The sequence below is a fragment of the Nerophis lumbriciformis genome, linkage group LG16 (assembly GCF_033978685.3).
Source record: "Nerophis lumbriciformis linkage group LG16, RoL_Nlum_v2.1, whole genome shotgun sequence".
Classification (NCBI taxonomy): domain Eukaryota; kingdom Metazoa; phylum Chordata; class Actinopteri; order Syngnathiformes; family Syngnathidae; genus Nerophis; species Nerophis lumbriciformis.
The window spans coordinates 37,900,540-37,925,422 of NC_084563.2; the positions used below are offsets into that span (position 1 = coordinate 37,900,540).

General features: G+C 38.8%; 1 protein-coding gene across 1 annotated transcript in view; it reads left to right on the forward strand.

The window, feature by feature from the left end:
- Positions 1–22,838, forward strand: part of naa15b (N-alpha-acetyltransferase 15, NatA auxiliary subunit b) — a 66,862-nt gene extending 44,024 nt beyond the window's left edge. Inside the window, exons 13-20 of the mRNA XM_061977104.1 lie at positions 2,314–2,442; positions 2,518–2,731; positions 7,922–8,115; positions 8,188–8,296; positions 17,713–17,811; positions 21,291–21,434; positions 21,514–21,611; positions 21,693–22,838. Coding sequence (XP_061833088.1) covers positions 2,314–2,442; positions 2,518–2,731; positions 7,922–8,115; positions 8,188–8,296; positions 17,713–17,811; positions 21,291–21,434; positions 21,514–21,611; positions 21,693–21,887 — 1,182 coding nt within the window. The 3' untranslated portion in view covers positions 21,888–22,838. The remainder of the gene's footprint in view (positions 1–2,313; positions 2,443–2,517; positions 2,732–7,921; positions 8,116–8,187; positions 8,297–17,712; positions 17,812–21,290; positions 21,435–21,513; positions 21,612–21,692) is intronic.
- The last annotated feature ends 2,045 nt before the right edge of the window (positions 22,839–24,883 follow it).

Below are 24,883 nucleotides of genomic sequence, written 5' to 3' on the forward strand. Positions count from 1 at the left end.
TTTTTTCATGTCAGTCTGAATAGTGCAATTCCAATTTTTTTTTATCTAACCCAGGTCTCTTTTGTATGTGGGGCGGGGGGAGTAGCACATGTTCGAATACAGATTTTAACCCCTTAATTGGCATTTTGCTCCTAAAATAAATCCATTCAAATTTGATCAAACTAGAGTAAAGTTTTTACTCATCTGCATACCATGCTTGAAATAAATATGATTGACACGGAAGTGTCACTGATTACTCTGTGCGCGCTGAAAGCTGTGTTTGTCCCTCCCTCTTGCACCATGCACAGGGAGGAGCAGGACTAAATACCTTAGCGCGCACACTCTACAATTACAATTTTTTTATATGCTACGAAGTTGATTTACGGTAGTAGTACATCATCCATCAGTGGGCAAAGTCAACGTTGAGCCATACTTCCAAAGAACTTAATACAAATGTCACTGAGTGTGTGACATTCAAGCAATTTAATAAACCTGCAGTAGTTTGTAATAAAGGGAAAACTATTTAGATACCGTATTTTCCGCACTATAAGGCGCACCTAAAAACCACAATTTTTCTCAAAAGCTGACAGTGCGCCTAATAACCCGGTGCGCTTTATTACGATTCATTTTCATAAAGTTTCGGTCTCGCAACTTCGGTAAACAGCCGCCATCTTTTTTCCCGGTAGAACAGGAAGCGCTTCTTCTTCTACGCAAGCAACCGCCAAGGAAAGCACCCGCCCCCATAGAACAGGAAGCGCTTCACCCGCCCCCATAGAACAGGAAGCGCTTCACCCGCCCCCGGAAGAAGAAGAAAAAACGCGCGGATATCACCGTACGTTTCATTTCCTGTTTACATCTGTAAAGACCACAAAATGGCTCCTACTAAACGATCCGGGTCATAAAAAGACGCAATCTCTCCATCCGCACACGGATTACTACCGTATTTCACAGCAACTGAACCGCACTGTGGAACGGGAGCACGTACGGTGAATATTCGCTCCACAGGGAATGAGAAGTCATCCTTCACTGTGGTTCTAGCTTGCCATGCTAACTTCCACTCATGGTGATATTCAAAAGGAAGACCTTGCCAAAAGAGACCTTTCCAGCCGGCGTCATCATAAAAGCTAACTCGAAGGGATGGATGGATGAAGAAAAGATGAGCGAGTGGTTAAGGGAAGTTTACGCGAAGCGGCCGGGTGGCTTTTTTCACGCTGCTCCGTCCATGTTGATATATGACTCTATGCGCGCCCACATCACAGATGGTGTCAAAAAACAAGTGAAGCACACAAATACAACACTCGCCGTCATTCCGGGTGGATTAACCAAAGAACTCCAACCGCTGGATATTGGTGTCAACAGGGCATTCAAATCACGACTGCGAACTGCGTGGGAAAAATGGATGACCGAAGGCGAACACACCTTCACTAAGACGGGCAGACAACGCCGGACAACATACGCCAACATCTGCCAGTGGATTGTAAATGCCTGGGCAGATATTTCTGTCACAACTGTGGTCCGAGCTTTCCGGAAGGCAGGATTCACAGAACTGCTGCACAACAACAGCGACACTGAATCCGATGATTTCGAAGAGACGGAGCCCGCCATTTTGGAAGCCACGCTAGCGCAACTTTTCAATTCGGACACCGAAGACGAAGAATTCGAAGGATTTACCGGTACGAATGAAGAATAACTTCAGAAAGTGAGCGCTATGTTTATTTTGTGTGTTGTGTGTTGTGACATTAACGTTCGAGCAACATTACCGGTATGTTGCTATTGCTCTACACCATTTTGAATTTTACTATGTTTGTGATTGCACATTTGTACATTTTGGGACAGAGTTGTTAGAACGCTGGTTTTCAATATATTATTAAAGTTTGACTGAACTATCTGACTGTTTTTTTGACATTCACTTTAGCGCAGCGTTTTTTTGACATTCACTTTAGCGCAGCGTAGGCGCGGCTTTTAGTCCGGGGCGGCTTATTGGTGGACAAAATTATGAAATATGTAATTCATAGAAGGTGCGGCTAATAATCCGGTGCGCCTTATAGTGCGGAAAATACGGTAGCTTATTTTAAAAAGTGCATTCATTTTAGTATTGGAAAAAGTGAAACAAACTATACACAGAGTAAAGTTAAAAATAATTTAAAACATATTTAATCATTTATACCTAACAGCTAATTAAAAGCCCAAATTTAGGATCCCATAAAATGTGAAAAACTGCAAACACTTCAATTGGTCTCCGAGTCTGTATTAAACTCGTACAATCAAATAAAATCTTTGCATTTCTGGTTTGGCCATAGGATTCCAATGTTATGAATGTTTTTTTTTTTCCAGGAGGGGGCGTCAGCTGTTGAGAACCTGAATGAGATGCAGTGTATGTGGTTCCAGACAGAGTGTGCACTTGCCTACAAAGCTATGAACAAGTTTGGGGATGCTCTCAAGAAGTGCCATGAAATTGAAAGGGTAGGTTTTACCTAATGGGAATTGCAGACATATTTTTTTACATTATATATTCTTTTCCTCGCTACCTTTGTTTAGCATTTTGTGGAGATCACGGACGACCAGTTTGATTTTCACACCTACTGCATGAGGAAGATGACACTGCGCTCGTACGTGGACCTGCTGAAGTTAGAGGATGTGCTCCGCATGCATCCCTTTTACTATAAGGCTGCTGTCACAGCCATCCAGATATACCTGAGCCTTCATGACAATCCTCTTACTGATGACAGCAAGGAACTGCAGGCTGACACTGGTAAAGAAAACAAACTTGTCGTTACAACTTTGTACAGTAGATGACATTTTAATGCTTTTTCTTAACACCTGGTCTACCAGAGAATAAGACACAGCAAGAGGGATCAGTGTTGCCAACCTAGCGATTTTGTTGCTATCGTTAGCGAATATTCAGACAATCCGATATTGATTTCAGATATCAGTCCCAAAATAACAAACCTGTGCCCATCATTCAGCTTGCTGGAGGGTTTCCCTCGGATTGCCAATATACATGTGGCGATGGGGGCATGGCTCATCGCGTCGCCAATATTACAAATTATATATTGTGTGTGTGTGTGTGTGTGTGTGTGTGTGTGTGTGTGTGTGTGTGTGTGTGTGTGTGTGTGTGTGTGTGTGTGTGTGTGTGTGAGAGTGTGTGAGAGAGAATATGTACCGTATATATACGTACAGGTAAAAGCCAGTAAATTAGAATATTTTGAAAAACTTGATTTATTTCAGTAATTGCATTCAAAAGGTGTAACTTGTACATTATATTTATTCATTGCACACAGACTGATGCATTCAAATGTTTATTTCATTTAATTTTGATGATTTGAAGTGGCAACAAATGAAAATCCAAAATTCCGTGTGTCACAAAATTAGAATATTGTGTAAGGGTTAAATTTTGAAGACACCTGGTGCCACAAACTAATCAGCTGATTAACTCAAAACACCTGCAAAGGGCTTTAAATGGTCTCTCAGTCCAGTTCTGAAGCCTACACAAACATGGGGAAGACTTCAGATTTGACAGCTGTCCAAAAGGCAACCATCGACACATTGCACAAGGAGGGAAAGACACAAAAGGTTATTGCTGAAGAGGCTGGCTGTTCTCAGAGCTCTGTGTCCAAACACATTAATGGAGAGGCAAAGGGAAGGAAAAACTGTGGTCAGAAAAAGTGTACAAGCGATAGGGATCACCGCGCCCTGGACAAGATTGTGAAAAAAAACCCATTCAAAAATGTGGGGGAGATTCAGAAGGAGTGGACAGCTGCTGGAGTCAGTGCTTCAAGATCCACCACCAAGAGACGCTTGAAAGACATGGGTTTCAACTGCCGCATACCTCGTGTCAAGCCACTGTTGACCAAGAAACAGCGCGAAAAGCGTCTCACCTGGGCTAAGGAAAAAAAGAGCTGGACTGCTGCTGAGTGGTCCAAAGTCATGTTTTCTGACGAAAGCAAATTTTGAATTTCCTTTGGAAATCGAGGTCCCAGAGTCTGGAGGAAGACAGGAGAGGCACAGGATCCACGTTGCCTGAAGTCTAGTGTAAAGTTTCCACCATCAGTGATGGTTTGGGGTGCCATGTCATCTGCTGGTGTCGGTCCACTCTGTTTCCTGAGATCCAGGGTCAACGCAGCCGTCTACCAGCAAGTTTTGGAGCACTTCATGCTTCCTGCTGCTGACCTGCTCTATGGAGATGGAGATTTCAAGTTCCAACAGGACTTGGCGCCTGCACACAGCGCAAAATCTACCCGTGCCTGGTTTACGGACCATGGTATTTCTGTTCTAAATTGGCCCGCCAACTCCCCTGACCTTAGCCCCATAGAAAATCTGTGGGGTATTGTGAAAAGGAAGATGCAGAATGCCAGACCCAAAAACTCAGAAGAGTTGAAGGCCACTATCAGAGCAACCTGGGCTCTCATAACACCTGAGCAGTGCCAGAAACTCTTCGACTCCATGCCACGCCGCATTAACGCAGTAATTGAGGCAAAAGAAGCTCCAACCAAGTATTGAGTATTGTACATGCTCATATTTTTCATTTTCATACTTTTCAGTTGGCCAACATTTCTAAAAATCCCTTTTTTGTATTAGCCTTAAGTAATATTCTAATTTTGTGACACACGGAATTTTGGATTTTCATTTGTTGCCACTTCAAATCATCAAAATTAAATGAAATAAACATTTGAATGCATCAGTCTGTGTGCAATGAATAAATATAATGTACAAGTTACACCTTTTGAATGCAATTACTGAAATAAATCAAGTTTTTCAAAATATTCTAATTTACTGGCTTTTACCTGTAAATGCGTGTGTGTGAATCTGTGTATATAGATATATATATGTGTGTGTGAGAATCTGTATATGTGTGTGTATATATTTATATATGTGTATATATATATATGTATATGTATATATATATATATATATATATATGTATGTGTGTGCGTGTATTGGTATATTTTAGTATTAACTAGATGGTCAAATGATTAATTATTTAAATCAGATTAATCTCATTTTGTAATTTAGGTTAATCCGGAGTGATTACTCACTTGAATAATTAAAATTATCTTAAGAAAAGACCCTGATATGTGTACACAAATGCAATGTTATTGTCACAATGTCATCCAGGAACGTTTTACTTCAATGTATGTCATTTATTTGCACAAAACCTGGTAACAGTTTTATCCAAAGTTCTTTCAGGCTGTATTTTACAGTGGAAATTTACCAGTAAGCACGCCAGCCAGAGTCTCCTTACTCATTTTCGTACATACATATTCATTGATCGGATCACTGGCCGTCTAACGGTTAGGGTAAAATAGCTTTTACTGTCAAAATAAATTGCATGATTAATCTAAGTGTGTAAATTATTAATGCAATAATTGTGATTATTCACATGAGGTAATTTGTTAATTTTGACAGTCGTCTTATTAAAATTTGTAAAAAGTAACACAGACTGCACTGTATTCTGACCTCTCTGAATGTTGGAATTTAGTTTGCCAAATATGTAAACAGTCCTTTGAAATAGTGATGGAAAAATGAAACTTGAGGTGGTTTATTGATATTCTCCACAATGAAATCCCTGTGAAACTAAGCACACAAAGGAAAGTACAGATGAAGTGCACATGCATGTAGGAATCATTAATAATACAGTTTGGAAAAAAATCAAAAAAGCAATACAATTTTACAGGTTGATGGTTGGCTCTGCTTAATGCTGACATACAATGGACCAGCTCATTGACAAGCTATCCCAAATTAGCATGACCACACGCAGGGCACATATATAGACATTAGAGGTGGGGGAAATAATGGTAAATGGGTTATACATGTATAGCGCTTTACTACCTTCAAGGTACTTTAAGCGCTTTGACACTATTTTCACATTCACCCATTCACACTGACTGTGGGAGCTGCCATGCAATGCCCTAACCACGACCCATCAGGAGCAAGGGTGAAGTGTCATACTCAAGGACACAACGGATTACCAACCAAGCCATGTCGTCCCCCGTAATTGATTCTTAGATGCATAGCAATTCGGACATGGATGATTATAGAATCGGTTAGTAAACGTCAATCGATTATTTATTGTAAATAAAGTAATGCAGACAGTTCTAAACTGTGGCTGACTGCAGCGAGCCACCTCACCGAGGGATCCGACCAGCTCCTTTATTATAGGGCACTTATGGTCCAGTTTTGCACACATTTTTACTAATTTAAAACATGTGGGAATTAATTTAACTGTTTCTTATTCCAAATGAACAGTTTTTTTTAAAAGTTGCAAGTGATAAATCATCAACATACATAAATTAAAGATGCATCAATAATTGATTTTTAATAATCGAATCAAATCGTGAGGTGCCCAAAGATTCCCACCTCTAATAGACATACAATCATTCACATTCATATTCAAGCCTATGAAAAATTTAGATTCTCCAATTAGCCTAACATGCATGTTTTGGTAATTTGAGAGGATGCGGGAGTACCCAGAGAAAATACACACGCATTGGGGTTCTCCCACACAGATGTCCAGAGGTTTGAAGGCGCACACAGCGTAAAGTAGGATGTTACTTTCCTGTAGTAATGTCAAAATTTGGGTAGTTTTCACAAGCTTGAACAAGAAATGCATTAGGTTGAAATACCTTTTTACTAAACGTGTTTTCTCTTTTTTCTTTTCCCGACGGCCAACTGCGTTTCGCAATCAGCTGTTGCGCATATGCTGACGGGTGATTCGGATGCAAGTTTTTTTTAAATAAAAGCATTGAAAAACATCTCAAATATCATTAAGATGTTTTTCTAACTAATTATGGCTTATAGTGCTTAAATAATAGGTTGTATTCATTTGACGGCTCATTAACAATGCAAAGCTCGAAGTGGTGTGCCAGGAAGCATCTGTCATAGCGTTCTGGGCGGCATGTTGATTTCTCGAAGAAAAATGCCCTATGCTCGCGTTGTTTTAGACTGTTAAAAGGATAAAAGTGACTAGGAAAGCAGGACCTGAGTAAAAGGCTCCGCATCTGCTAAAATGATGCTCCCTGAGTTTTGCCTGGCAGGCATGTAAAATAGATGACTGAATGGACTGTTTGTACATAGAGACATGGTTCTCACACGGAGGCACACGCTTCGAAAATTGAAAAGTTTGCAAACAGAGGGGTACATAAATTGAGGTTCCACTGTATATTACTTAAATTTGTTTTCATGTTTAAAAAAACCTTAATTTGTAAAGTGTTACTGCTTTTATTTTTTGTTGTGGCTGTGCACCACAATCAACTAAATTTAGGGGAAACCCTGCAGTGCGTTATGAACTTACCTTGATGAATGAATGCGGCCTGTAGGTGTCACCAAAAATATTTACCACTCCACCTCAACTTCTTCATACCTATCATTGTTCTCTGTTTAGCTAATTTTACTTGATCAAACCTTTTCTAACATTCCACACTTATAATAATAAATGTACATATGATTCTTGCTGATATTGTTTCGGATCAATATTGTTATCGGACAATATTTAAGGATCCAATAATGACAGTGAGTTTAATTCAGACCTTTCGAGATTCTGTTTTTCAAATGGTGCAACTTTGGCTTTTATTGGCCTTTTTGGAGGTTAACATGAAATCATGTATCTGTTTTCTCAACAAGCAGCAGGTGTTTCTGTCTCCTACAGCGTCATGGCCAATTATGCATATTAAATGATGTCACAGCCCACCGCCACAAATATATTGCAGTCCTGTGGGAAACAAAGAAGACGTTTTCTGAAACAAAAAGAACATTTGCATGCAGTTAAAGTTAAAGTACCAATGATTGTCACACACACACACACACACACACACAAACACACACACACTAGGTGTGGCGAAATTATTCTCTGCATTTGACCCATCACCCTTGATCACCCCCTGGGAGGTGAGAGGAGCAGTTGTGCTTCTTTCCTACCATCACCCATCTTGGAACTCTCTTGCAGCTAACCTGTCGGACAAAGAGTTGAAGAAGATCAGAAACAAGCAACGGAGAGCCCAGAAAAAGGCTCAGGTGGAGGAGGAAAAGAAGATTGCGGAGAAGGAGAAGCAGTTGAAGAATCAGAAAAAGAAAAAGGAGGATGACGACGAAGAGATTGGAGGCCCGAAAGAGGAGCTCATTCCTGACAAATTGGTCAAGGTTTGTTGGAGATATTAGAGATGGCCAAGTAGGTCAAGGTGGTGTTGACTGTTCCTGACATCTTGTTTACAGGTAGAAAATCCACTGGAAGAAGCAGTCAAGTTCCTGATACCTCTCAAACACCTCGTCAAAGATAAAATAGACACACACCTAATGGCATTTGAAATCTACTTCAGAAAAGGTTAGTAGGAAACGAAGAGCTAGAAAACCCTGTCACTTTGTTTTCATCCAAAGGTGAAAAATTAGAAAATAAGTGTTATCATATGCAGGAAAATCTGTGAATACTATAGAATAGTCTTAAAGTTTGCTTTTAAACATGTGAATATAAATCAGGCATCACATTGTTTGGATATCATTCAAATGGTTTGTGAAAGTATTTTAACATGAACCAAAAACTATATATCTTAAGTTAAATAAATAAAAAAAGGCTACAACCTTTTATACAGTAGTAACTTGGTTTTGTACGATTTAACATGCACTGTAGACTCAGTCCCTAAAATAAGCCAGTACTCTGATAAAGAAGGTGAGAAACACAATAGAGCTCTGAATGTCACTTGACTAGTTTTGTTTAAATCGCCATGTTGGCAGGAGAAGCAGCAGCTAAAATGAATGCATCAGTGTTAGCTTTAAACCTCCAGAGTTTCCTGCACATTTTAATCTAACGGCTATTGAATGATAACACAAAACTTAATCCGTTCAGGCATGTGATTTTTCCGTCCATAGTCGGGAATCTGTCTTTTTTATCTCTGTAAAAATCTTTTAAATTTTTTTTTAGTTTTTTCTGACCTACTACGGTTTTCCCGTAATGAGTATAGTTTTTGATATTCCAGTGGTAAAAACTACGGTTTTCCATTAAAAATTATTAACTTAAAAATCGAAGCTACATAGCAAAGCAACTCCACGGGAAGGGCACAACATATACGGGAACTATCAATGATGATCGGTTGGTTTACATATAAGAAAATCTATGATTGGTTGGTTGGTTTACTATGCTTAGTCACGATTGGTTAAGATTAGGGCAAAACATTACGGACAGGCCAATCAGAGGCAAGATAGGGCAGGTCATCAAACCAGGAAGGGATACCCACAACAGACACGCACATCCCAATTGACGACAAGAAGAGAAGAGGGAATATTCAAACGGGGGATTTATATATTTAAAAAAACTAGTGGAAGATGGCAGAGGGATGCTCTTCCTTAGATTTTTATTTTAGCAATGTACAAACCCCGTTTCCATATGAGTTGGGAAATTGTGTTAGATGTAAATATAAACGGAATACCATGATTTGCAAATCATTTTCAACCCATATTCAGTTGAATATGCTACAAAGACAACATTTTTGATGTTCAAACTGATAAACTTTTTTTTTTTTGCAAATAGTCATTAACTTTAGAATTTGATGCCAGCAACATGTGACAAAGAAGTTGGAAAAGGTGGCAATAAATACTGATAAAGTTGAGGAATGCTCATCAAACACTTATTTGGAACATCTCACAGGTGTGCAGGCTAATTGAGAACAGGTGGGTGCCATGATTGGGTATAAAAACAGCTTCCCAAAAAATGCTCAGTCTTTCACAAGAAAGGATGGGGCGAGGTACATCCCTTTGTCCACAACTGCGTGAGCAAATATTCAAACAGTTTAAGAACAACGTTTCTCAAAGTGCATTTGCAAGAAATGTAGGGATTTCAACATCTACGGTCCATAATATCATCAAAAGGTTCAGAGAATCTGGAGAAATCACTTCACGTAAGCGGCATGGCCTTAAACCAACATTGAGTGACCGTAACCTTTGATCCCTCAGACGGCACTGTATCAAAAACCGACATCAATCTCTAAAGGATATCACCACATGGGCTCAGGAACACTTCAGAAAACCACTGTCACTAAATACAGTTTGTCGCTACATCTATAAGTGCAAGTTAAAGCTCTACTATGCAAAGCGAAAGCCATTTATCAACAACATCCAGAAACGGGCCCAAGATCATCTAAGATGGACTCATGCAAAGTGGAAAAGTGTTCTGTGGTCTGACGAGTCCACATTTCAAATTGTTTTTGGAAATATTCGACATCGTGTCATCCGGACCAAAGGGGAAGCGAACCATCCAGACTGTTATCGACGCAAAGTTCAAAAGCCAGCATCTGTGATGGTATGGGGGTGCATTAGTGCCCAAGGCATGGGTAACTTACACATCTGTGAAGGTACCATTAATGCTGAAAGGTACATACAGGTTTTGGAACAACATATGCTGCCATCTAAGCACCGTCTTTTTCATGGACGCCCCTGCTTATTTCAGCAAGACAATGCCAAGCCACATTTAGCACGTGTTACAACAGCGTGGCTTCGTAAAAAAAGAGTGCAGGTACTTTCCTGGGCTGCCTGCAGTCCAGACCTGTCTCCCTTCGAAAATGTGTGGCGCATTATGGAGCGTAAAATACGACAGCGGAGACCCCGGACTGTTGAACGACTGAAGCTCTACATAAAACAAGAATGGGAAAGAATTCCACTTTCAAAGCTTTAACAATTAGTTTTCTCAGTTCCCAATCGTTTGAGTGTTGTTAAAAGAAAAGGTTTGTAATTAACACAGTGGTGAACATGCCCTTTCCCAACTACTTTGGCACGCGTTTCAGCCATGAAATTCTAAGTTAATTATTATTTGCAAAAAAAAAAAAAGTTTATGAGTTTGAACATCAAATATCTTGTCTTTCTAGTGCATTCAATTGAATATGGGTTGAAAAGGATTTGCAAATCATTGTATTCCGTTTATATTTACATCTAACACAATTTCCCAACTCCTATGGAAACGGGGTTTGTAGACGACGTCTAGGAAACCCACAATGCATCTACTTGGCCACATTTGGACAAATGTAAGCATCTGGATAAAACAATGCCCAACACATTCATTTTAGTTGTTTACCTTGTAAGCCCAAATCAAAACTGCTCTCAACATGAAAGACATGGAATACACATTTAAACACATGATTGTGAACATCAAATATCTTGTCTTTCTAGTGCATTCAATTGAATATGGGTAGAAAAGGATTTGCAAATCATTGTATTCCGTTTATATTTACATCTAACACAATTTCACAACTCCTATGGAAACGGGGTTTGAAGACGACGTCTAAGAAACCCACAATGCATCTACTTGGCCACATTTGGACAAATGTAAGCATCTGGATAAAACAATGCCCAACACATTCATTTTAGTTGTTTACCTTGTAAGCCCTAATCAAAACTGCTCTCAACATGAAAGACATGGAATACACATTTAAGAACACACATGATTGTGGCAGACATGTGATGACTTTTGCTACAGTATAGCCTGTCTAAACTCTACATTTCATTTTCATTGGTGTTTTAGAACAAGACAGTAGCTGATATTTTGTTCATTACTGTTTATATTTTGACATTGAATAGTTTCATCATTTTGAAACAAACGACATGACTGCAAGATATTTATTTCATGCTATAAATCACAAATTTATAGCATGATATTCAGATAAAGGAAGTAAGCTAATATAATAAACATTGTTTGTACTCTTTGTGATTTTTGCATTTGGAGCAGTTAGAAGTAGAGAGACAGAAATTGGCTATAAAATCCAAGGCAAAATCCACTAAAGCAGAAACAAAAAGGAAAATGCAAGCTTCTCAGGAATTTGCCAAAAAAAGCTCATGTCAAAGCCATCAAAGCAAACATGCCAAAGTAATGTGTAAATAACTAGATCAGTGGTTCTCAACCTTTTTCAGTGATGTACCCCCTGTGAAAATGTTTTAATTCAAGTACCCCCTAATCAGAGCAAAGCATTTTTGGTTGAAAAAAAGAGATAAAGAAGTAAAATACAGCACTATGTCATCAGTTTCTGATTTATTAAATTGTATAACAGTGCAAAATATTGCTCATTTGTAGTGGTCTTTCTTGAACTATTTGGAAAAAAAGATATAAAAATAACTAAAAACAAACAAGTGATTCAATTATAAATAAAGATTTCTACACATAGAAGTAATCATCAACTTAAAGGGCCCTCTTTGGGGATTGTAATAGAGATCCATCTGGATTCATGAATAACTAAAAACAAACAAGTGATTCAATTATAAATAAAGATTTCTACACATAGAAGTAATCATCAACTTAAAGGGCCCTCTTTGGGGATTGTAATAGAGACCCATCTGGATCCATGAACTTAATTATAAACATTTCTTCACAAAAAAAGAAATCTTTAACATCAATATTTATGGAACATGTCCACAAAAAATCCAGCTGTCAACACTGAATATTGCACTGTTGCATTGTAATGAATGAAATAGCCTACTTGATTTGATGTTCAGTTTATGAACTTACATTCATATTTTGTTGAAGCATTATTCAATAAATATATTTATAAAGGATTTTCAAATTGTTGCTATTTTTAGAATATTTAAAAAAAAAAATCTCACGTACCCCTTGGCATACCTTCAAGTACCCCCAGGGGTACGCGTACCCCCATTTGAGAACCACTGAACTAGATAAACAATCTGTGGCTGTGAAGTGAACTAGTAAGGTTGTAAATACTGTATAGAGTAGGCTCGCCCATGTGGTGCCTTTTGGATTTGAACACAGTAATAGACTGTTACATCCACAGTGCAAGAAGGAGCGCTGCCGCTGGTCCTTTCTTGCCACAGCCATAAGACTTTACAACGCACTTATGTGATAACTTTTTTTGTGTGCAATACAAATGTTAGTGTTTTAATTTATATTTTATTGATACATATTTGTGTGAAATATGTGGTATTTATTAATATTTTTTTGTTTTTCATTACGTTTTATTTCTGCTCCTTTATGTAAAAAACGCACTGCAACAATGTAATTTCCCCATTGTGGGATAAATAGTATATCCTATCCTATAACAAAACACTGCATTATGTATATTCTTGAAATGTTAAATGTTATTTTCAAGTTATGATACTACATATCTTGTTAATTTTATTGTTACTTTCAAACGTCATTTTTAATAACCATACAAATGGGTTATATTGGGATATTACAAACCACCCGAATAAAAAGTGCAAAGCATCTGAGTATACATGCTGGACCTAATGCACATTATTTAAGACTTAGGCCGAGGTTTTTTGCTATAAAAACTAACTTGTCTACAACGTCTGGCTTTAAAGCTGCTCTGTGGCAAGACACAACATTGCCCCCTTGTGCTAAAAGCTCTCTCCAAGGGTGAGCTGCTGGCAGAAATACAGAGGTAATGTCTTGCTAACATGTTAACTCTAGAAAATGTTGTGGAGTGGGTCTTCCGCCATGCCAATGGATTGGTTTCACAATCTGCATTTAGTGCTTGCCGGTAACTGTTTAGTTCCACCTCAGCAGCCTGCTGGTCTTCAGAAGTAGAGCTAGACCATTGCTTGTTGCCAGGGAATTTGTACCGTGGGTCCAACACTTTCATTGAATGTTAATCCATCCTTCTCCACTGAGTTTTGAGGCATAATTTTTTCGCTAGACAACAAGCAGTTGCCTGTGAAATAGTTTTTCTCCTCTTGGAATGTTGCTCGTACCAGTCAATGGCTGCAAAAGATGAGACTACCGTATTAGTCCAGTGCTAGTAGCGGCTAAAGTGCTAATGCTACCTGTGCTGGAAGCAATGGAAGGCTGTGTAGACTCCTGTCAACTTTTAAGGCTTTCTATGTAGTCACTTATGTGGTACTTTTCTAAATGATTAAATAAATGTGTCGCTTGGCTGGTTTTTGAAGGCATTGACTGCCAACATACCTTGCACATTGGCTTAATTTACTCCATGTCACTTTGGTGATACTCAAACCACCGCCACAAAGTTGTTTAGTAACCCTTTTTTATCGACAATAGCCTCATCTTTGAAGGATAACTCCTTCTCCAAGTTATTGCTGACATTTTTTTCGCTGCTCTCGGCTCCTCGTTTATCTCAAAGTTCCGCCATTCTGTGTTAAGTACGCAATCTTACAGGAGGTGGGGCGGGAAAAAGTAGATTCTGATTGGCAGTAGTCACAAATATTTCCGCCATATTTCATCGAGTTAAAAATAGTGGCAGCTGATCACTGATCGACCTGGAATTTATTGTCTTTATCGATCATATAATCGCCCAGCCCTTATAGAAAGTGAATTCCGTACGAGAGGTGTTTAGTTCTATCCCGGTATTGGAGCCTTGAGTTTTGGCCAATACTGATCCGACTTTCTATTACCACGAGTGGAAGCAAAACAAAAAACTGTTGTCGTTACAAGTTTTGACTAAAATAGGAGTTTTCCTGACCACTGATAGTGATCACAGCCCAGGGCTGGGCGATATGGCCTTTTATTAATATCTCGATATTTTTTGGCCATGTCACGATATATATCTCGATATTTTTCCTTAGCTTTGAATGAACACTTGATGCATATAATCACAGCAGTATGATGATTCTATGTGTCTACATTAAAACATTCTTGTTCATACTGCATTAATATATGCTCATTTTAAACGTTCATGCAGAGAGGGAAACCACAACTAAGTAAATTTACCTAAACCGTATTTATTAAACAGTTATTAAACAGTAGCACAAACATTCATGTTATTTCCAAAACAGAAAGTGCAAGATTGTCAGAGACATTTTAAAACAATCTATTAGTGCACTTTTGTGCATGACGTCACTAAGATGACATATCAAAACAACACTAAATTAAAGTGCACTTTTTGTACAGAACGCCACTACAATATTTTAAAACAAATTAAGTGCACTTTTGTGCATGATGTCACACAAGATATTTCAATACGTGTCAAATAAAAATGAGCTGCATAATAGGAAGTCAAATAGTATATGTCCTTCGCTATGTGGTAGGTGCCTGCGGATGTTATCTCCTTATGTTTTTGACTATTTGTTTCATACGGTGTTGATGTGGAAATGGAAGACGCCAGGCTCAATTGGGTCAGTGCTGGTTGCGCCTGCATTTTGTTGGTGTGGCACCGAACAGAGATGTTGACATGCAGTTTCAAGCACTCTTCATTCTCTAACGGGTGACTTTTCAAATGATGCTACAAATTAGCAGTGCTGCTAAGTTGCTAAAGCTTTTGCTGCATACTTGTTCAACATCTTCGCGCTTGAAGCCAAACCACCGCCAGACGATGGACCCCGTGCTGTTTTTCTTGGGAATTAATTCTTCCTTCATTTGTTACCAGATTCGCACCTTCTTTCTCTCGTATTACCACTCGCACCTCTTCGCTAGCATCACAGCTAACGTTACCCATGCCGCTACCTGTCTGCTACGCGAGAGCGTTTGACGTTGCACGCGCGTCAGTATGTGACGTATGTAAGAAGATGCGCTTGTTTTTAGGTCTCTGTGAGAAGGAGAGACAGGAAAGAGTGAGAAAAGCATGCAGTGTAATGCCAGCAGCTAAAAGCAACTGCGTGAGAACACATACTCGAATATCACGATATAGTCATTTTCTATATCGCACAGAGACAAACCCGCGATATATCGAGTATATCGATATATCGCCCAGCTCTATCACAGCCACAATACAGCCTGCAAACATATTCGATCTGAACTCTACCCAGCGAGAGGCACGGATATGCTATTATAAGCTAATTGAATGTAAACTAGCTCAAAGTGGTCGCCTAGCAACCTGAATCTATAAAATTATCAAACCGTGAAACATTGGACAAACTTTAAGCATGTTTGATCACACAAAGGATCGACAAAACAGGCTGATAAAATCAGACTGGCGCAAGGTACAATATTTGTTGAATTAAAACTAGTTAGAAGTGCTGCTAGCTGCTAAAGCTAACGTTAACGGCTTCAAGTTGGCTGCTTAGCAATGCATAAACGTAATTGAAGCAAAACTCTCGAACCAGAACCTCCTGGTTCACAGATATAATTTAAAGAAACAGATGATCTGGAAAGTGATGTGGTAAGAAATCTTTGAATGATGGAAATAATAGATGTAAAATCATCTCTTGGAAACATACAGGCAGCAGCAAGAACAGATAATAGGGCTCTACAATCAAATATGGATCAAGATAATAGGGCTCTACATCAAAGATGGATCAAGATAATAGGGCTCTACATCAAAGATGAAATAAAAAAAATAGACAACTTGAAAGGCTTTTCTTGAAGACAGAGGTTCAGTGAGGAGGTGAAGATTCTCATAAAGGAACTAACAGCGGTGAGAAAATAGTAAATAGTTCTGCAGGAGGACACCACAGCAGTAAGACATGAGGTGAAAGTCCTACAACAAGGAACAAGAGCAATGATACATGAAACAACAGCAGCAAGACAGGATATGAAAGTCCTGCAAGAGGAGAATGCAGCATTGCGCCAACAGTTGCTTCAAAATAGCACCTATCTGGAGAATATCAAAGAAGAGACATATCAGTTTACATGACAGAATATCTGCGCATCACTCCTCGATCCTATGCTAGAACAGTTGGCAACAGAAGAGAACCAGATTGTATGGATGTTGCTTCAACGGCGCAACAAGTGGTCAACTATCTGCAATCAAAGGAAATTTATGTTGATGTTAATACCATTGATGCATGCATCCAACTGAGTGGAAGAAACAACACCTCCACGCCAGTCATCGTGAAGGTCACCAACAGGAACTCCAAAATAGCACTGCTGAAACAGAAAGTAGCTAAAGGGTACAAATGTGTACATGAACAAGCACCTCACTAAACACATTGCTGACATTAGGAAGCAGGGGGAAATTCAGGGACCTTGGAGCGCTAACTGCAAAATTCACATCAAGCTGAATGGTGGTGCAGAAGCAGGAGTACTTGCCCAAGATATCAAAGGATCTGGACAAATATTGAAGTTTACAACACTTCGACAGAACGAAAACCATAATGGAGTCTGACACAAAACAAAAATCTACATTCTACATCGACACTACTACGTTCCAAGGCACCATTGTACAAGAATACCGTAAGATCACATTCATCCACACTAATGGACATTCTAATAGCAAGACAAAAAATCGCTAAACAAGAAAATATGAAACTGAGAACCTTTTGCAACATAGATCATAAAAGTCTGGAATTTTAAAAATTATATAGATCTAGATACATTTTTTTTTCTCACTATCAGGAATAATTATTTTTTTATGCAGATAAATAATAGCAACATTAACATGGACAACAAACTTGTCGATTGTTTATTTCAACAGCAGAAGCTTATATGTAAACTACCACAGTTTGATTCCTAATAGTATGTATTTTGTATTGTTTTCTTCATGTAAAACAATATTTATTCTTTATAATAAAAAATGTGTTAATACTTTTTGTGTGTCTGGGGATAATTAGATTTACTGGTATATTATTTTCTGGTTTTAATACGATTCCACTCTTTGGAACGGATTAACTAAAACAAGTTATGACAGTATGTTATAATCTTATGCAGTTCCAAAAGACATTTCCCCTCTGAATTTAATCTGAAAAGCAGGGGTAAGGTATGTTTGTCTGAGTTCATGCCAGGGATGGAAAAATGTGTATAATTTTGGTCTACTGTGTAATCAAATCTAAGCTTTTTTTTTTAAAACTACTGTATACAACTCCTTCACTGTCGTAACATTACACTAAAATCATTTCTATGTGTTGTCTTTTCAGAAAAGTACATGTTGATGCTCCAGTCAGTGAAGAGAGCGTTGGCCATTGACCAGGACCACCCATGGCTACACCAGTGTCTAGTGCGCTTCTTCAAAGGAGGTGAAAACATCTCATCTTGTTTCGCTTTTTCTGCTTCACACAGTTGAACCTGCTTAAAGGGGAACTGCACTTTTTTGGAATTCTGCCATCATTCAGAATCCTTATGTAAGACAAGAACATGTTTTTATTTTTGTATACATTGTAAGTACCGGTAGTAAATAAATGTGAGCTAAAGTCAGCTTACAATGGAGTCAATGAGAGTTGCTCTATTCTGCATATAGAAAACATCCAAAAACTTCCATCATTTTATATACATGTTGTAAGTATATATGTAATGTAGAAACAGGCACATTCATAACATGTAATATTTACTTGTTTTGCTCATTTTAAGCATATGGTGGCGTAGGGCTGGGCGATATGGCCTTTTTTTAATATCGCAATATTTTAAGGCCATATCGCGATACATGAAATATATTTCGATATTTTGCCTTAGCCTTGAATGAACACTTGATGCATATAATAACAGCAGTATGATGATTCTATGTGTCTACATTAAAACATTGTTCTTCATACTGCATTAATATATGCTACTTTTAAACTTTCATGCAGAGAAGGAAATCACAACTAAAAAATCACTATTTTTTTCATACGGTGTTGATCTGGAAATGTTTGCCTCGGCATTTTGATGGTGTGGGCGTGGCACAGAACGGCGATGTTGACTGCGGAGTAAGCACTCTTCATTCTCTAGCTAGTGTGTGTGTGACAATCATTGGTACTTTAACTTTAACAGGTGACTTTTCAAATTATGCTACATATTAGCAGTAATGCTGCTTTTTATAGCAACGCTTTCGCCCCACACTTGACAAATTACGGTTGTCTGTTCGACATATTCCCACTTGAAGCCAAACCACCGCCAGACGATGGACCCCCTGCTGTTTTTTGTGGGAATTAATTATTCCTTCATTTGTTACCAGATTCGCACCTTCTTTTGCTCGTATTACCGCTAGCATCACAGCTAACGTTAGCCATGCTGCTACCTCTCTGCTCAGCGAGGGCGTATACGTATGTGACGTATAACGTGACAGTATGTGACGTATGTAAGAAGGTGCGCTTGTTGTCTGTGAGGAGAGACAAGAAAGAGCGAGTAGAGCATGTAGTTTAATGCCCGCAGCTAAAAGCAACTGCGTGAGAACGCATACTCGAATATCACGATATAGTCATTTTTTATATTGCACAGAGACCAACCCGCGATATATCGCGCATATCGATATATCGCCCAGCCCTACGGTGGCGCATTAATTTCACAAACACATCACAACGTCCACTTTTTCCGTTGACATTACTGATTACTACTCACTGCTTTCATGAAGCCAACAAACATAATTAAACAATTTGCTGTACAATATCTGCTCTCTCTGGGATGCGGAGTGTTAGGATGTTGATATATTCCCGTTTAGATGAAGAATGATTCATAATCCTCACGAAGACAAAAGGTGGGTGGAGCGAATCGTCTTTTTGGGGGGATTTTACAATTTTAAGTTGGCTGTCAAAGTGTACCAACTTCTCAGTTTATGTCCACATCATTTTACTATCCAGGTGGGAGGCATGATTTATAATCTAGAATAAACTTTTACGAGCTCCAAGGCAAGAAAGCACCTCACCAGCTCATGCTGTCAATACAGCAGCATAAGGAAGTTGCCTCTCTCTGATCAATACGCCGCTAAATGTAGGTCCTTAACGTTAGCACTTATAATAAAAGTATCGCTAATACTTGGCTAATATTCAGGTCACAAAATGTAAATGAAGTATTGTTTTTTGTAGGGTTATTTATTGAGTTTGATGGTCGAAATGGACGCAACATCATTCTGCTATTGGTTCCATAGTAAGTGAACTTTTATTTACGTTTATTTAAGAGTTAAAATTATTTTCTTTTTTTTTTTTAGACATGTGTTCTGGTCTCTCATAAGGATTGTGGTTTATAGGCAACATTTATTAAAAAAACACAAAAAAAAACCACTTCTTAAAGTTGGTCTCTCTTATGCTGACCAACCGTCCAAGTAAGGCTGCACAATTAATTTAATCTTATTCACAATTTTTTTATTTACCAAATTTGTAAACAATGGCTTTATCCTTTTAACATTGGGAACACTATAATAATTCTGCCCAAAAATAGAAATAGCTCTGTGTGTGATGGATGTGAGCCACCACTAGGCTGATCAGTGCAACAGCAGGCAGTCATGAATGCTAAGCATAACAATAACATACATATACACACAGGGTCCATTGCCAGGGTTAATGTGGTCAACATATATAAAATAAAAAACTAAATAAGATAAGGCTCAGAATGGTTTCTTAACACAACCTTTCTACATATAAAGTGTTTTTTTTTATTGATTGATTGAGACTTTTATTAGTACATTGCACAGTACAGTACATATTCCGTACAATTGACCACTAAATGGTAACACGCGAATACGTTTTTCAACTTGTTTAAGTCGGGGTCCACGTTAATCAACATTAAACTGCCTCAAGTTGTTGATCAGATTAAATAAAATGACAAAACTTTTCTTCTACATATAAAAAGTGCAACATTTAACAGTTTCAAGTCAACTCAGCCTCAGATTAACTTTTCTTTCCCCCCTACTTTTTTGCACACTCATGGAATTCTCTCAATGAGCTTCAAGAGGTAGTCACCTGAAATGGTTTTCACTTCACAGGTGTGCTTGAAGCTCATCGAGAGAATGCCAAGAGTGTGCAAAGCAGTAATCAGAGCAAAGGGTGGCTATTTTGAAGAAACTAGAATATAAAACATGTTTTCAGATATTTTACCTTTTTTTGTTAAGTACATAACTCGACATGTGTTCATTCATAGTTTTGATGCCTTCTGTGACAATCTACAATAAAATAAAGAAAACACATTGAATGAGAAGATGTGTCCAAACTTTTGGCCTGTATCGCTCTCAAACCAACACAACAAGGAGTTGATAGCTCAACAATCTTTTTTATCCGAACATTACAGCAAGCTTAAATGTCAACACTTAAAATACAAACAAAACACAAACACAAAAAAAGGAAAATCATTTTACCCTGTCTGGGAATATGTGTAGCATTGTTGACCACTCTGATAGTTTCGGCTTGTGTCCAGGAGGTGCTTTCTTTCGCTGTAATAAAGGTCCTTTGTGGAATTATTTTCAGTCTCATCACAATTAAGAATTTTCTGCGGAACAAAGCCCTGTCGGCTGATAAAATCGTCAAAATGAAGGCTCTGCCAGCCAGAGAACTACCTAGCTAAAATGCTAGCTCAGTGGTTGTTTAGCAACCCAAAGCAATACAGCAAGACTGTGAGAGTGTAGACACATTTAAAGTGTTTCTGATCACATAAAGTGATCTCTAAGACACAGCTCAGACAATTGTGGAAATAAACTTGTCAGAAGTGCTGCTAGCCTCGAAGCTCTTCAAAGTGGCCGCGCCGGTGTTTACTGGATGTGACGTAGGAGGCCCAACCATCAGCTCACATGTTCTCTGCTGTGTTCCCTCAGTCTCAGAGAGCAAAGACCTGCCTGAGGTGGTTCGAACTGTCCTGAAACAAGAAGTTTCCCGACTGTTTGGGGACAGCAATGCTGAGAGTTTCAACCAGGCCTACCTCCACAAACACTCCAACTCCATACCACACCGATTTGCCGGTATGCTTTACACACTCACGGACACAGCCAAGTAAAGAATAAGCTGACGCTTCCAACTGCGTTGTTGTGCCTTCTTCAGCCGCTAAGATGATGGTGTACATGGACTCGTCAACTGTGTCAAAGGCAGTAGAGTTGACCACCGCACTCGATGAGTCACTTGACAACAGAACTATCCAGGTGTGTTCCCATTCATTCATTTTGGTATGTCATGACAAATGAAAAGTTGATATTGACGTCTGTGCTTTGCGCGTGAGTCAGATTTGTACAGAGATTCTGGAGAATCTTCGGAGCAGCGTCCTGGATGACTCAAAGGAGCGTGCTGAGACGTACCGCGCCGAGTGTCACAAGCTTTACCCCTACACGCTAGCGTTCATGCCGCCCGGATACGAGAACGCCAAGATCGTCAACGGAGACGTATCCACAGAAACAGAAGAGCTAGCCAACGAGATGTGAGCATGACCAGACACTAGGGGACGCGGAACGGAAAGGGGCCTTGCACTGAGCCTTGTGGGTACGCCTGGCAGTCATTTTGTAGAGCCAGACACACGGGAAGCGAAATAATGTTTCCTCCTTTGGCTCAGCTTAATTGGGTCTGACCCGGCATGGCTTGGCTCTTTCCCATATGCTGAAAATCAGGACTGTGTGCGTGCGTGTGTGTGTCAAGGGTGTGAATGAATCTGAGCATGTGTGCGGTTGTTTATTTGTGATAAAAGGGGAGGAAGATAACAAAATGGCCATTTTACTTTTTTTAAATCGCGCTACCAACCACACTGAATTTTCAAAAAAAAGAATTATTGGCAAATGTGAAACTGAGCTGACTGCGGTTTCTCTGAGATGACAACCACTGGAGTTTGACTCTGTGCTGCTTCTACAAACGCATTCTTTGTTTTACATTTAAGTTGACAGTGGGATTTGGACTGGATTTGAGTCATCAGATCAGCACAAAGAGTTCTGAAGGGGACTTGAAGTAGGCGATTTGTATCCGCCGTAACAATCATTTAAGCAGCAGTCGTTCTCACAAACCACCTTGCAGGAACCATGACTGTCGCACACACACACGTACACGGTTGAAATCTTACCAGTACTGAGCGGCTCGTAGCACAGAATGAAAACTTAAAAGGTTGCGCTTCTCAAATAGACTGCTCCAGTTCAACGTGTTGTTGGGAGAGAGCGATGGATCCAAGCAATATTGTAAGACACCTTCCTGTCCATCTTGCAGCAGTTCTAGTTTTAACGCTCGGGGATTGCTCAGACGTCATTGGAGTGTTTTTGCATCGACACAAGAATTCTTGCAGCGGGGTCTTCCACTGAAATCCTACTCTTGAGGTCAATATTTGTCACCCAAACCTGTTTTTCTGGGGTAAAACTTTCAAACATTAAAAGGCAAAGATTCAACACCTGAAATTTGATCTTTTGTTCTTTTTCAACCCTTTTTTCCTAGTTTTCCTTCTAATTCGGCTGTGAAAGAAAAAAAAACCTGAGCTTGCCATGTATATCTGGATTTTTGTATTAAAACCAAACTAAAAAAAACTGTTTTGTTTTGTGCTTTTAAATTAATTTGTAATTTTTCTAGTTTGTTTCCGGTAAGATCATGTTCAATGAATACTGTCTGTAAAATACATCAGACTTTGGGATAAATTTACATTTTCTTTATATCCAAGTTTACCACAGTTGAATTCTTAGAAACAGACAATTTTCTCTCATTTCTGTGTACATGACTTATAATAAATAATTTACTCTTTCCACCATGATAATCTTTCATGTGTTGTTGACCGTTTTACCACATACTTGGTGAAAAACGAGAGAATAAAACTGTTTTCGCCACTTAAAGGCAGAAATGTCGATGTTAATAAAATATAAGGTCTTGTCCCTTCATTTTCTTTCCACAATCATATTTGATCTTATTTCAAAATGTTTTTTTAAGCTCAAGGTTTTGTAATTTGACAAACTAAAGATCATCTTTTTGTCACTGATCAGACTCTTCGGCTAAAACTGGTCGGACGAATACACAATAGAGACATTTTTAAACCATTATATAAACAAACTAGATGAGGCAATTGCTGAAGGAATTGCATGTGAATGCTCCAATACTGAAGTTGAACTGAAATGCTGATAGAATGTAGTATGAATGTAAGAATTTTTTGAATTTCCAGGAAAACAGGAATTTTGATTGAATCTTGGGAAAGTGTTAGTTTGAATGTTCAGGGTGAGTGGAATGTGTTGATGTTGGAATTGTTAGAATAGGTTAAAAAAATTGGGAATTGTGTAACTTGGAAAAATGTTGCATTTATGTCAATGGGAACTTCCTGGAAATTTCGGGAAAAATGGGATTTAAAAAAAAAAAAAAGATGAGAATACACTGGAATAAAAAACAGTCTTTAGTAATTTTTTAAGCTTGTTTTGAAAAGCCCTACCATTATTTGACTCCTTTAATACACGAGCCAGCCTATTCGACTGGGAAGCAGCGCTGTACAACACACTTTTTTGCATAGCACATGTTCTTGTTCTTTGTACTACAATGTTTCCATTAGTCTGTTGTCTAGTAGAGTGTCTGTGTCTGTCGCAAACATTTTAGAGCAGGCCTGGGCAATTATTTTGACTCGGGCCAAATTTAGAGAACAAAATATGTCTGAGGGCAGGTATATCTATAGGAACACTTAATACAAAACCTCACAATAATGTCTGATTGAATGCTAAAAACGTTATGACAGACCACCTTAGAAAAACGGAATGGAACTTTACATTTTTTTACTGAATGAGACACCCAAAATGTACATGAAAATTAAGAATGCGGGATTTACAATATTAACTATAAACGATAAAACTCTGAATGACCGTCACACCCCTTCTCGATAGACATATTTTACAATCAAGCGAAACGCAACAAAAATGCAATAAATACAGTGGAATATGAATGCGAAGGGTAAAAAAAACCCACCTACAATCTGATATATCACTAAGCTTTAGAACTTTGTTGTAAAAATCTCCTTCTGCGTCTGTCCCTGACACCCACATTTCAGGCTGGCTGCTCTGGAAACACTGTGGAAACGCTATAGTATACCATATACCATAGTAACTAATTAGATTACCATAGTAACTAGTATATCATGGAAAAGTGCAGATTCCAACCATTGAAATACTTTGTATAGTGGATCTTTCTGTGTGGAGTTTGCATGTTCTCCCCGTGACTGCGTGGGTTCCCTCCGGGTACTCCGGCTTCCTCCCACCTCCAAAAACATGCACCTGGGGATAGGTTGATTGGCAACACTAAATTGGCCCTAGTGTGTGAATGTGAGTGTGAATGTTGTCTGTCTATCTGTGTTGGCCCTGCGATGAGGTGGCGACTTGTCCAGGGTGTACCCCGCCTTCCGCCAGATTGTAGCTGAGATAGGCTCCAGCGCCCCCCGCGACCCCGAATGGAATAAGCGGTAGAAAATGGATGGATGGAT